This window comes from Carya illinoinensis, chromosome 10, assembly GCF_018687715.1.
Source record: "Carya illinoinensis cultivar Pawnee chromosome 10, C.illinoinensisPawnee_v1, whole genome shotgun sequence".
NCBI classification, from domain to species: domain Eukaryota; kingdom Viridiplantae; phylum Streptophyta; class Magnoliopsida; order Fagales; family Juglandaceae; genus Carya; species Carya illinoinensis.
Genome location: NC_056761.1, coordinates 6,769,744 through 6,783,966, shown reverse-complemented (window position 1 = coordinate 6,783,966; position 14,223 = coordinate 6,769,744). Strand labels below are relative to the sequence as shown.

Sequence of the window (14,223 nt, the reverse complement as noted above, 5' to 3'; positions counted from 1 at the left end):
TTAGTATATTTTGTATTTTGTCGGGCTTAACAGGTTTTTTCTTTTTATGCCTGTGATTTATTTTTTATTTGGCTTATTTGTACATCCTATGCGTCTGAATTGTAACCACGGTTTTCTCCTGTTACAAGTGAGGGCTATCAATAAAATTGAAATACCATCATTTTTTTTAAAAAAAAATGAGGTACTGGTCGTATTGTCATCAAATTTTATTTTTCGTTTTTTTAAATAAAGAATTATAATTCAATAGTAATAAAAATATCACATTTTACACAATGGAATGAAAGTGTGGGTATATATATAACATTATTTTTTTTTATTATTTTTTTAAAAGAGCTAGTAGCTACACACATGGTGGCCCCGTCCCAAATTTATTAAAAAATCCTTATGGTGGAAGAATACCGTGGTAACAACATTACACTTGGGGGTTTACAAGGTATAACGCTATAAACTAACCCAAAACCAAGTGTCAAACCGATCCAAGAAATTCATAATAAATCAACAAAACAAATACTACCAAGTCTAAAATAAAACAACCAACAATATTGGAAAAAAACTGAACCAACCTGCATAAAAACAAAGCAACCAACAATAACATATATAACATTATTATTATGTATTTATAGTAGATATTGATATCTCAATAGCACGGCTGTACCATATAATATTGACATGAATTCTTTTGTTAATTCCTTGGACTATGTTAGTTCCAACAATAAGTTTGTCGAGGACAGCCGCTGTGTTTGTGATCTAACACAAATTCCTTCAGGGACAAATTTGCAGTAAAAAGTGCTGCAACTAGTTGTGGTGAGCAGTGTGATAGTTTCAAAAAGAATATAGAAAGGAATTAGGAGTTACGGAAAATGATGGCGCAGGCAGTCAAGCATGGTTTGAAGAAAAGGCTGTTACAGATAGCAGCTTGATCGAAGGATCATGACAGTTAATCATGATCTAAGGAATCAATTTGGTAAACCAACCTTTTAATTAAGACCATTAATGTAAGTTTATAATCTAACATATTATATTAAATCACATTATTTTATAAAAGTTTATTTTTATGTAATCTCTTTATAATTAGAATATTTTTAAAAATGTAAGATGGATTTGCAGTATCATGTGTAGGTTACACCATAAAAGCAAGCCTTTCTAACCACCTTCCAAATAATGAATATGGTGAGAAAACCAGACCCACATAACTTTTTAAATGTTGAGCAGAAGAATTATAAATATATATATATGGTTTTAGGTGAGATCTTAAGAGCAACTTTAATGTCAAGCGTCTCATCTCATTAAACCCACCTCTGATGTGTACCGATTGAAGTTCAACTACAATGCTTTGAAGGGATCTTTTGGAGTGTGCAGATTGTAGTTGGATTACAATTGTAAGTACTGCGCGCATGTTCAGGGACCAGTGAGAGAGAGAGACAGAGACAGAGGATCAGAACAACTCATGCATTTATATTATTTTCATTTAAATCCCATCTTTTTTCGTTCCATCCATATTCTTTGCTCCTTCCTTATTTTTTTTTTAAAAAATTATTTAATTTGATTTTTCTGTAATTCTATTTTCTATGGCTGATTAGATGGGAGACAAGTAGAGAGCATTTTGGATGGCAGGTGGGCGTCATTCATTATTGAGAAAGAAGATTCTATGGTGACATGGCCTCATTTCCTCACTGAGAATAATCCTTAGGCCAAGAAATTGTTAATTTTCACCAATATGAGCGATGTTTAATCATAAGCGAAGTGAAAAATAAAAAAAATAAAAGAAAGGGAAAGATTAAAAACTTTTGACCAACAAGTGACCATAATAGCACATTCCCTTGCTAAGGCATTCGCTTGGAAGGGCCTAAGCAGTCCTACAATTAGTAGCTCATCAATGGGGTTGGATTAAGGATTTGCAGGGCTCTCTCGAAATAGATTGAACTGTAGCTCGACCTTCCACCCATCAAACCCAGTAAGAAAAGGCCATTTCTAGCCCAGAAAGTCATTTGTAGAAACTCATGGGTTTTATACTATAACCGATCGAATACTGATCAGTTAAGGAAAGCTTTCCCTTGGGCTCAGTAATTGCAACCTAAATCTGGGATGGGCCTCTCTGCCACCTTTTTATTAAAAATTTAAAACATTATAAATGAGAGAGATTTGTCGCCCTAAGCAGGGGAGAAAACAGAAGGGATTGGAGCGGTTTTTGTGCCAAACTAACGCCACACCGATTTTAGAGAATGGTGCTCAAAACCAACCGAAACTAGTTGACTGGAGAAAAGAAAACCGATAGTCTTGATCTTGACATGTTTCGGTGCGGTTTTTGATTTGCCATCGGCATCTCAATGACGGAAGAGTATCATCTACGACTCTGCCATGACGAAAGAGTATCATCTACGACTCTGCCATGAGTGTGTGAAGAACACTTGTAGAGGAAACAAAAACCCTAGACCGAGAAAGAAGAAGACAGGAAAGAAGAAAGAGGAGTGGGGGGTTCGTTTAATCCCATTTGGAAATGGCGCCGTTTGGCTTGAACGGCGTTGTTTCACTAAATTTTGTTTTCTATTTCAAGCTCTTAAAGTGAATCGGTGTTGTTTTTGTATATGTATCAATTTTTTTTTTTTTTAAATATTGACATCAACTGGTTCAACGATTTTTTATTGGGTCAAACTGGGACTGAAAAGGCCGACATTGGTTTTGCATAATTCTTGCCACCATCGACTGGTTCTCTACTGGTTTTAGCTGGTTCCGTGCTCTGATGGCCGGTTTGATCAATTTCCAGCCATCGTTTCCTGCCAATTTTCTCGGTTCCTGTACAGGCATAGCTCTAAGCCCTTGGCATTTTTACAAAGTTCTTGTTTATACCAAGGGAGGAAAAAATTTATCAAAAAAAAAAACAAGAGTTTTGTTTTCCTTTTTTCATTTTCCCTTGAGCATAAATGGAAGGTTTTTACAAAAGTGGTGCGATAAACTTGCAAATATTAATAAATAAATAAATAAATAAAAACAACTTGAATTTTATTGAATACTATCAGAGACTTTATTTTCAGAACACCACGGCCAATATTCATAAAATTGAACTAGAATGAGATAAATTACTACATCCCTTGCAATTTTTATTTTTATTTTTCAGAAAAATTACAGCAACAATTATTATTTTACATGGTATTTCCTCCGTGTTCTTGACAGAACCAAGAAAAGAAAGAACCGCAGATGCCTTGAGATTTATGTTTCTAAAGCTGCCAGGCCCCATAGCATGCACCACAAGATCTGTCCAGGAGTTATCTCAGTTGTAAGTACATAGCGATGCTCGTCAATCCAAAAAGAAATTAATGCTAAAACAGCATTTAGCAATATCTTACAACATCATAATCAGTACAGGACAGCTAGAATAAATTGCAAAGATGAAACATAAAAAATTATTCTTAAATGAGTTCTACACATGTATCATCAAAACAAAAAACCGTAGCTGATACTGTTGATAACATATTGGAATTCTGTCCGAAGGGCATGGCCAGATAAACTTTTTGCATAAAAAACTGAAAGATGACAAAACTAATTGCTGAAGGTGGAAGACTACAATATTGAGACAAACAAATGCAGTAACCCTTGAAAGAAACCATAATAAAGAAATGCATATAAAGAAAGTACGTAAATATAATAGTGAAACTACTCGAACAGCTGGTGAAGCATTTAAAATCTGCATGAAAGTCAACAGACCCAGAGAACTCAGAGTATTGCCATGACAGAGTACTCAAGTTATCAAGGAACCTATATCTTCATTTATTACACCATTCATATAAAATGCAATATCACAGAAAAATCTAGACCATTGCCTCAGCTACATTACAAGGATAAATAACAGTAGCTGGTGAACTTAAACCATGATTTCCAAACCAAATTCCACCTACCTAACACATGAGAAGAAGCTAGGTGTAGAAGAACCACCAGGTGAAATAATAGGAAGGAAGAAATATACTAGATTTTTCCCTTTCAAAAGCAGACTTCCCAAACAAGCCAAGAAGCATAAGCACTTCTCAGGGGGGCCTCTGCAGTAGGTTTTGGGTTGCTGGGATATGAGTAATTAACTCCTGTAAAGGACAAGAAGAAAATAGTTCTTTTTCACTCGGTGGCAGACCTTCAATTATGGAGAACCAATGAAGATTAAGAATGATACCATTACCTCTGAATAACGAACATGATCGTGATGCAAATGAGATGATTTTACAATTGCTTCCCACTTGGTATTAGTGGATGATGTCTTATATTCCTGCTTTCGTGAGGAAATGGAAGGCAGAATAGGCAGTGTACGCCAAAGCCAAGAATCAGAAGGTGACTTTGGTAAAGGAGGGTGGATGGATACAGAACTAGCATCAGCATTTCCTGGACCATCTGCTTTAAGAATCTGATCACTGCTGATATTTAGATGTCCAACAGTAGTCAGTTTTGAGCATTCCAGGCTAGATCTTCTATCAATCCCTTGATTCTGTCCAGAGTCCTCAATTGTGACTTCTTGGCCTTTCGGATGTGATATTGCAGACAAAGAAGATATATCAGCATCAACAGACACAAAGGTATCTAATGTGGCTCCTTTATTTGAAATATTTAGGCATTTTATATCTTGGAAAATGGATTTTGTGTTAGTAGTATCTTCCGACCCTCTTCTCTCTAAAGACTTTTCCACATCCTCATGAGCAGAGTCTGTCCATTCCTGGGTGACTGAGGAGCTTGAATTTGAAAATGCTAATTTTGCATTGTTCACAGTGTCTACATACAGTGTCTTCTCAACTGCAGGGCACATTGGACCTGACCTTTGCTTATTTTTATTGCTGCCTTCATTACACAAACTAAACCTATTGGCCTTGAGATTCTCAATTTCTTTGGGAAGGCCAAGGAAACTGACACTGCGAAAGGGAGACTGAGGTGCTTCATTCCTGTAGGGAGACACTCCAGCACCCTGTGAACGTGTGTATGGAGAAGACCTACCCAATGTTTGCAGGTCTCCAGAACGTGTTAATCGACTATATTCACCATTCCGCTTTTTATCAACCTTCTGCAGTTCACCTGATCGAACTCTATAGTCTGATTGGGACTTATCCACAGCATTCCAAGCATGCTGAAAACAGACAAGACCAGAAGCACTGAATATGACTTTTATTAGTTATAACCAGAACATTGAATATAAACAGAACGGGAAATGGAAATGTTCACCTTTTGGACAATTTGACTTTGAGATCGAACAGTTCTCCTTGGTCTTACAATCTCACGTGTGGAAGACACATGAGATAGGGTCCCAACTTTCATCACTGGCACTGGGCTTAAGAGGCAAAGAGAATTCTTAAAGCATAATCCGGGAAATAGCCCACAAACTTTAGCTGAGTTATTACCAGAAGTGTCGTACTCATCATCTTCATCCTCACTTTCTTCTTCATCTTCATTTTGGCTATATAACGGTATTATGTTAGACCCATTTTGATTTAGTAAATGCCATCTATCCTCACTAGCTACTCTGTTAACTTTTCTAGGTTGCTCAAGGGAAGCACCTTGTTTCCTTGAAGCATATTGAGGTGGCTGTAAAGCCATTGCCCTGGCTGCGGGTAAGAAGCGACTCATCATAAAATCTAGAGTTTGTGGATCTGTAGAGAAGGTCCCAGAAGGCTTCACATCTGGACCATCAGATCCACTTAGACCACTAGCACTGTAGTTCATTGAGAATGAATCCGTAGGAGACAGTGTGTCATGTGCATCAGAATACACATCATCATCGTCCTCCAAACCCAAGCCCCCTTTCTCATTTATCCCCTCTCTGGAGCACTCCTTGTCAGTTGAAGTATATGGGACAATTTGACCCCACAAGCTATTTGTATTGTCACATTCCTTTTCTGAAGGCAGCTTTGTAATATTCATAAACCTTGCAGGAGGAAGCCTAGGAGTAACAGAGGCCTCCTCAGAAGGCGAAGGTTCAGGTCCGCTACCATCCTTGGCTCTTCCTGGTATCTTCTCCCAGTGAAAAGGAACTGTAACACGTTCTGTTACTTGAACCAAATCCAATTCCGATTGATAAAAAGGAAGAGAAAGTTGTCTGTCAGGCAGAAGATGCTCAATTATTTTCCTATTCCTCCTATCTTCAGATGCTGACTGTGAAGAAAATCGCCTAACAGACAGAAGTGGTGCACCGAAATTCAATTTTCTTTCCCCCATCAAATACTAAATCCAATAGAGTTCTATACAGCTCCTATTAATTCACAGTCCACCAATAAACAAAATCATAGACAGTGACGAGATGGAAATATCGCCATAAATCCCTCCAAATGCCAATTTTCCCCAACTTCTGAAATGAAAAAAAAAAAAAAAAAAAAAAAATGAAAATTGATCATTAAAATATATGAACCTTAAAACACTACTGATTATCTACTCGAACCAGGCACGCAATAGAAAAAAGGGGACAGACGAAAAACAATAATACGAAGTTGGTAATATTTTGGTCCCATATAGCAAGATCATTAAATAACAACACTGGAATACAAGAGCACTTACAGTTCTTAGCTTTGACCAGACATTAAAATAAAAATAAAAAAATAAAAAAAAAAACGACAAAAGAAAAAACATTGCTGAAAGATAGCTCTATAGAGTAGAACGAGGTTTGAATCTTAGGTTGTATAATTTGAGATTTAAAAGAAGAAATAAGCAAGGAATTTTTCTTTTTTTTGCTCATATCTGCATTTGAGAAACTGATGCCGTAATAAGACAATCAGTCAGACAACAGTCATATCAGATAACTCGAATTCGTAATTCTAGGGATAGTAGACGTCGAGAGTTAATTCTGAACAACTAAACAGACAGACCATTGATTTTATAAGCTTAGTTTGACAAGAACTAGCATTTCTCCTTGTTAAAAAACAGAAAACACTCCAAATGAACTACTAAACGAACCCTCGAATTTCTTCCAAGTAGAATTATAAACGACACTTAATATAAGAAATAAAATTCTGATGGAGGACTCATTGTAATCAAATGAAACATAACTTCCTTTCCCAGAATTTAGTTCGTTTTAACAGTGTCTTACTAAAAGTGAAAAATGTAGAAGAACATATAGAACATAATTAGACTGTTACAAGAAAATTCAAAACTTGCGATCAAAAAGAAAGGAAAGCACCCAAATTGACAAAGTTCATGCACTACCAAAACTAGCAATCCCCGACTAAAACAGAAATTTATGAAAGAAAATGTGACATACCGTGGAAGATCGCTGTTCTTCGTTATTTTGACACCTAAAATGATGCCGTGGAGCTCCAGGGAACTAGCGAAAACAAAGAAAAGCCGTGATACTGTGTGTGTCAGAGAGAGAGAGAGAGAGAGAGAGAGAGAGGAGGGGGGCCCCCCGGGCGCCCGCGGGGAGGGGGGGGGGGGGGGGGGGGGGGGGGCGGCCTTAGTATGCCTTATGCGCTGAATGAGAGAGTACAGTATCGGAGAAAGTGAATAAAAATATTTATATTAGGATTTCTTAAAACTTGTGATGAGATTTGAGTATGCAAAATCATGCCATTATTTAAGACTATATCTGTGAAGAAGAAGAAGAAGAAGAAGGTTTAAAATTTACCAGGGAAAAATGAGTTCATCGACAGAACAAAAAATGAAGAAGAAGGAATTCGTGAACAAGGGGGCGTTCATGCACTAAAACTGATATGGCTGAGAGATTGATTGGGCGGTGTGGACAGGAACGTGCAGTTGGAGAAGATGATCATTCTTTCCCCTTTCTGTCAATTTGGCCGGAATGGACCGACACATTCTTTTCTTAAATTAAAAATAAACATTCGACTTTGGTAAATAAATAAATATTGTCAATTCATTATTTAATACGATGATTTTTTTTAAATAAAAATTAATAATATTCAAATAAAACTTTAGTTATTTTATCAAGTAAAAATTTAATTATAAGCATAGTTATACATTAATATACGCACTAATTTAATGTGATTGGTAAAAGAATAGATTTTATTAAAAATAATATTAATTTAAATTTTAAATATAAATAAAACAGTATTGATATATAGATTAATACACGACTTTATTTGTATGTAGTAAAACTATTTTATCAACATGATTTACGGCCAAACTACATCACCGATTTTTGGCGTCAGTAGATTCCTCTGATACTAAATATACTTTATTCACATTTAATTTTGTAATTCAAATCCATATAATTATAATATATAGTGCTCCCTACTATATTCTTTGGGTCCCTTCAATTCCTTGGATTCCTTGGCGTTGTCATTTCAGCCTACTTAAATTTCAAATTTGTTGCTTTCACTCTAAGACTTCATTTTTCAAGAAAATTCTGGTGTTAAAATATTTATTAAATAATTAAATTAATTTTATTTATAAATTAATAAACGATATTTATAATCTTAAAATGTATAAATTCTACGGATAAATAGATATATATTTGTATTTACATTACCCTTCAAATTGTGGACACTGGAGACCACAAAAAGTTGAAAACCTCACTGAATTTTGGAGTTATATAGCATATGGCCCCCTCGTGATTTTGGCTGTCCGCCAATCTTGACTAAGGTATAAGAACTCATATTGAGAAAAAGACAACCCAGACTACATATCCATCATTCCATACCACTTACAGAAGTCTGAATGCGCCATTTCTAAAGCATTTGGATCTAAGGCTATTAGCTACCTCAGCCTCTTATCTCTCTTAATAAAAGAAAAATGTTTGGACAGTAAATATTCCTAAATTAATCGATGTTGAGGAAGATACACTCAAATCTTTTCAAAATATTCAACATTGCATCTAACGTGCCCATTTTTAAAGCAAGTATTATTAACATGCATAATAAATATAAGAGAAATGTTATAGCCACAAAAAAAAAAAAAAATCAAATCATATAAAAATAAACTTATAAATTGATATGATTTCGTATGATATATTAGATCTATTTTATAATAAAAATAGTTTTACAATTTAACGTATCATATAAAATCACGTCAGTTTATAGGTTTATTTTTATATGATTTGCTAAAACATTTCTCTAAATATAAAAATCATCTAGGAACCAAGAAGCTAAACGGGAATTTCTAATAAATATATGTCGACCGTAATGAACTTCAAAACTATCTTCCACGTACGTTTTGTAGCTCGAGAAATTTCGAAGGATTGTACTGGGTGGAAATTTCCAATCTGATTTTGAATATATATATATATATATATATATATATATATATAGAATAATGATAGTCTTATCATTATTCTACAACTTTTTTACTATTTTTTTAATTTTTTAATTTTTTTAAATTTTTTTTTTTTACTTAATGATTAAGAAAGTGACTATCATTCAAATTGTATATTTTTAAAAATTTTTCTTAATAATTAAATATATTAAAAAAATACTTTAAAATATATATATATATATATATATATATTATAAATAATAAAGTGACGGTGAAACAGTCGTAAATCTATCCTTGCCCATATATATATATACTAGGGGAGGCTGAACGTGCTGTGCACGTTTGCTTAGTTGTTTGTTTTTGTTGCCTCATACAAAAATTTGTTCAGACAATATTTAAAGAAAAAAACAGAAATATAAACAAGATTTTGTTTTTCTGCTGCATGATCATTGTAGTTCTGGGCCAAATTGGACAGGGCTAATAGAGAGAACATTAAAATTTTTGTGTTGTTGCTGATTGAATATTTCTGGATCTGCAGTAAGTTGGAACATCCACTGTTTTTCTGAAACTTGTACTGCAAGATTCTCAATAAATGGCAGGTGCTCCTATATGTTTTATATTTAATGAAATTAGAGAATAAATAAATTTTTAAATAATTAATTCATAAAAAAAATAAAAATAAAAAAATGATTAGTATTTTATCATGATAAAAAAGTAATTTTTTTTTATGTTAGCTATAGAAACTACAGAAACAAAAAAATTTACCTCTCCATTGTGATTCATGAAATCAACTGTAGAATAACCTAATGCTTCCTCAGCAATTTCGCCAAACATCATTGCAGCTAACTTTCTTGTCCCGTCATCAAGTTCAACATATGCTCGACACCTAGAAATAATTAGAGTATGATTTTTTGTTAAAATTGATAAAAAGAAGTATATTTAAAATTTCTAGAGTGAATTATTAGATGATAAAATTTAAAAATATATACCGTGGTTGAGCAACAGTTTGGTGTTTGTAGTGGTAACAGAGGAAACTTTCATTGTGGTCATGTCCATTTATTTTTGCTTTAATCTAGAATTTTGTTTTCTGTAAATGTAATAAACAATATGTTAGATAGAATATATGAGTAACAATTTGAAATTGGTAGTAAAGAAGAGCATTTTACCTCCATCGGTTGTAAACTTTTCATCAATGCAGCAACATCACAATTTTTTGTTATTTCTCGCAGACCAATTGATGATAATGATGCAGGTGGAGATGTAAATGATTTTGCAATAATTTTATTTAGGATTGGATCATTAATTGTTGCCCTTAAAAAAATGAAAAAAGAAATACTTTAAATATTGAATATATGCACATGAAGAATTTTGAACATAAATAAATTGATATGGAAGGAAAGTAAAAGTTAGAAAGTAATAAAAAAAAAATTATGAAAAATTGTTTAAAAATTAATCACCATTTTTGTAGTTGTTCTGCGTCAGGAAGATCAAGATTAATTGTGAAAACACTTGTTGGTCGTGATGATAAGGACAAACCTACATTATAAATATTGAGTATTATTATTTAAAAAATATATTATTTATAAAAATATTTAACAATGAAAACTATTGAAGATACCATTATATGACCAAACTTTCAGTTTTGTTGCAAGGATGATTGGTTTTCTTTCAATTATTTCAGAAATTTTTTGACATTCATCTTTCACAAAGCGTCCCTACATAGTTAAGCTGACTGGATTTAAACTATAACATACGAAAGAAAACAATTAATAAAAATTTTATAAATGTTAAATTCAAAAAGAATTTTGAAAATAAAAATAAATAGATTTTCTTACCTCTGATCTATGACGTAAATTTCTTGAATGGTAATTGGTCCATTTGTTAATGTTATCTCTTTGGATGGCCTGACTTGAATTGCAACTGCCAGTAGATCTGATTAAAAATATACAAACTGTTAATTAATTGGCAATAAAAAATTTAAAACAAATAAGAATTTACCTATTTCTGCAATTGAGTCTTTGTAGGGATCTAATTGATCAATAGAGATGAAATTGAATTTTGGCAGCTCTAAATGTATTTCATCGTTTGGTACTTCTTCAATAATTGTCTTGGAATTTAAAATCCATTGAAATTTGTATGATTTTGTTCTGAATTTAGGATCCAATGGTTTGACAAATGCATTTGTGATATAATACGACCGAAAGATATGCAGAGAATTTTTTCTTGAATCGATATCTGTTCTAAACATGGCTGCTTGAACCCGATTTCCCTGCATTATATGAAAAAATTTAAGTAAGAATTTTTTATAATAATTTTTTTAAATGATTTTGAAAGAATTGGTTTTAAAAAAAATAAATTTGAAAATAAAATAGAATTAAATATGAGGAAAATGTAAATAATAGAAAATATAAATATTTTAATGTTTAGTTAAATTTGTGTAATATAAGAGAAATTGTAAAAATAGATATTATACTTCTTGATTGATTAATGTCAAATTTTGGTATTTGACTGGTGAGTGTTGTCCAGTTCTTTTGGGAGATTTTTTTGCGACAATCATTTTGATTTTTCAGTTTTTTACGGCTGGATAAATATCTTTGATTGATGTGAAAATTGACCGCATCTTGAAAAGCTGCAAATTACAACAACGACGAAAAATGTGTAAGTGTTGTAATAAAAAAGTAACATATAAAAAATAAAATTAGTAAAAATGTAATATAAAAACAACAAATTAATGAAATATATATAAAAAAATGAATTTATAATTTACTTTTAGAGATAAAAATATATTATAAAATTAATATTTAATTACCTGTATAATTTCAATCAGAAGCTGCAATTGATAATAATTCTGTATATACAATATTTTTTGTAGAATTATTCTCTGGTTCTTCCATTGAGATTGATCGTATTAAAATTTTGACTGCAGAAATAGTCTTTGCTCTTGATAAAGCAACATATAATTGTCCATGTGAAAAAACTGGCTGAGGTAAATATATTCCAACAAAATCTAACGTTTGTCCTTGTGATTTATTTATACTCATTGCAAAGCTTAATCTGATAGGAAATTGAGTTTTTTTGAATGGAAAACCACTATTTTCATCTGGTCTGGGCAAAAAAGGGATCCTTGGAATGAAAACTTTTTTGCCAGTCTGATGGCCAATTGCAATTTCTGCATGAATGACGTTATGATCAAAATTACGACAAATCAGCCGTGTTCCATTGCATAATCTTTCAGAAGAATTAATATTTCGAAGCAACATGATAGGACAATTCTGTTTGAGCAATAGTTGATGCGGAGGGAATCCATTTGGAGTCAATGTATTTAAGAAATCTTCCATGATTGCTTGTTCAGATGCATCAATTGTTTCATCAAAACTGTAATACTGTTTGATATCTCCTGGAAATCTCTGTATCAACAAATTGTTTATCTCATCTACATAATTGTTTTTTGGTGTCAATATGACACGGTTCATCATGCTTGAAATATTTGCCGACTATTCTGAAATATCATTAAAAACAGCATCTAATAATTGATCCAAAGAAGCAGTATCATTCTGATATGGAATTAACATGGCTGTAGGAATTTTGACATATTCATCGATTGTAATTGATGGCATTCCATTGTCTAATTCCAATATATAGTTTGAAAAATCTGGATCCAATCTTGCGCACATATTTTCAATCAGACGAATTTTTGTTAATGTGGGCCATAGATAAGAAGAAACTAAGCTAGCGTCAATTTGTTGCTGTCTTGTTCCTTTTAGAACAACAGGTAAAATTTGGCGAAAATCTCCTCCAAATATAACAACTTTTCTACCAAAAGATAGTTCTGAATCATTGACATCTTTCAACATTCTGTCTAATGCTTCTATTGCTTCTTTTCTTGACATAGAAGCTTCATCCCATATAATCAATTTTGTTATTTGTAGCAGTTTTGCGAGTCCACTTTGTTTGGTAACACTGCATATGGAATTTTTGTTACTGTCTAGAGGTATTTTAAATCGTGAATGTGCTGTTCGACCTCCAGGTAGAATTGATGCAGCTACATCAGATGAAACAGTTGCAAGAGCAATTAAATGTCTTGACCTTTTTTGTTGCAAGAAGTGCCTTGTATAAAAATGTCTTTCCAGTTCTGCCAGGCCCATCTATAAAAAATGCAGCACTTTGATTTGAGAATATATTTTCTAAAACCAAATTGTAAACAATTTGTTGCTCTCTATTAAGTAGTGTTGATGCAGTGATATCCTCTTCTGGAATAAAAACAGCTAGTTCATCATCAATCTCTCTGGACAAAAATTTATCTTCATCAAAATTAATGTTTCGATCAAGAAGTTGGAATGAATTAATGTCTCTACCCATTGATTCAAGTGTCATGGAGATGGAGCGTAAAACTTGCATTCTCATATTTGATTGAGAATTTTCAGTTAATTCAAAATCAGATGACATGTCTTGTTCAAAATGTTCCCAAAGATATCTTGGATTTGTTGGATTACAGTAGACCAAAATAGTTACAAATAGCTGACGCAAATTAGAAGGCATTTGATATAGAGATGCTTCTTGTAAAGATTCTTCTACACTGTCATCTCTTTCTAATAAACCATGCATTGTAGCAGCTTCACAAAATGTAGTGGCCAAAACACCATTGACTGTTTTGAGGTCATCAAATGATAAATGACCTCTTATATGATTTAATAGAATTCGCAAATAATATCTTTCACCTTCATAAGGATTTGCTGTCATAATTCGGCCTATAACAACCTGTTTCTTTCGAACAGTCCAGATTTTATATTGTTGACTCTAAACATAAAATTCTGGAAATTCTTTATACAACAACTTTCTGACGTTTTCATCAACTTGATTTGTCAAAAAGAATTCTGTTAACATTGATTTTGCAGAAAGATCAGAGCTGATCACATTGTTCAAGTTTTCATATGCTCGAAATGTTACTTGGTGCTGATTTTCAAGATGTAAATGCAAGCTATAAACTGCTGGATGTACTTCATTGATAATAAATCCGTATATTCTCCACATTACTTCTGGTGGAGCAATCCATCGAGC

At 32.8% G+C, this 14,223-nt stretch overlaps 1 protein-coding gene across 2 annotated transcripts; it reads right to left on the bottom strand.

Annotated features, from left to right (window-relative positions):
- Positions 1–2,979: 2,979 nt before the first annotated feature.
- Positions 2,980–7,761, bottom strand: LOC122279363. 2 transcript variants are annotated; one of them, XM_043089988.1, is made up of 6 exons: positions 7,583–7,761; positions 7,220–7,282; positions 5,194–6,313; positions 4,166–5,098; positions 3,894–4,073; positions 2,980–3,252 (listed from the first exon to the last, which is right to left on the bottom strand). In XM_043089988.1, exons 3-5 carry the CDS (start codon positions 6,181–6,183, stop codon positions 4,020–4,022), a joined length of 1,977 nt encoding a protein of 658 aa, XP_042945922.1. In that variant the 5' UTR covers positions 6,184–6,313; positions 7,220–7,282; positions 7,583–7,761; the 3' UTR covers positions 2,980–3,252; positions 3,894–4,019. The 2 variants fall into 2 exon arrangements, with proteins under 2 accessions (XP_042945922.1, XP_042945921.1); XM_043089987.1 differs by having other exon boundaries at positions 7,220–7,761.
- Positions 7,762–14,223: the final 6,462 nt, after the last annotated feature.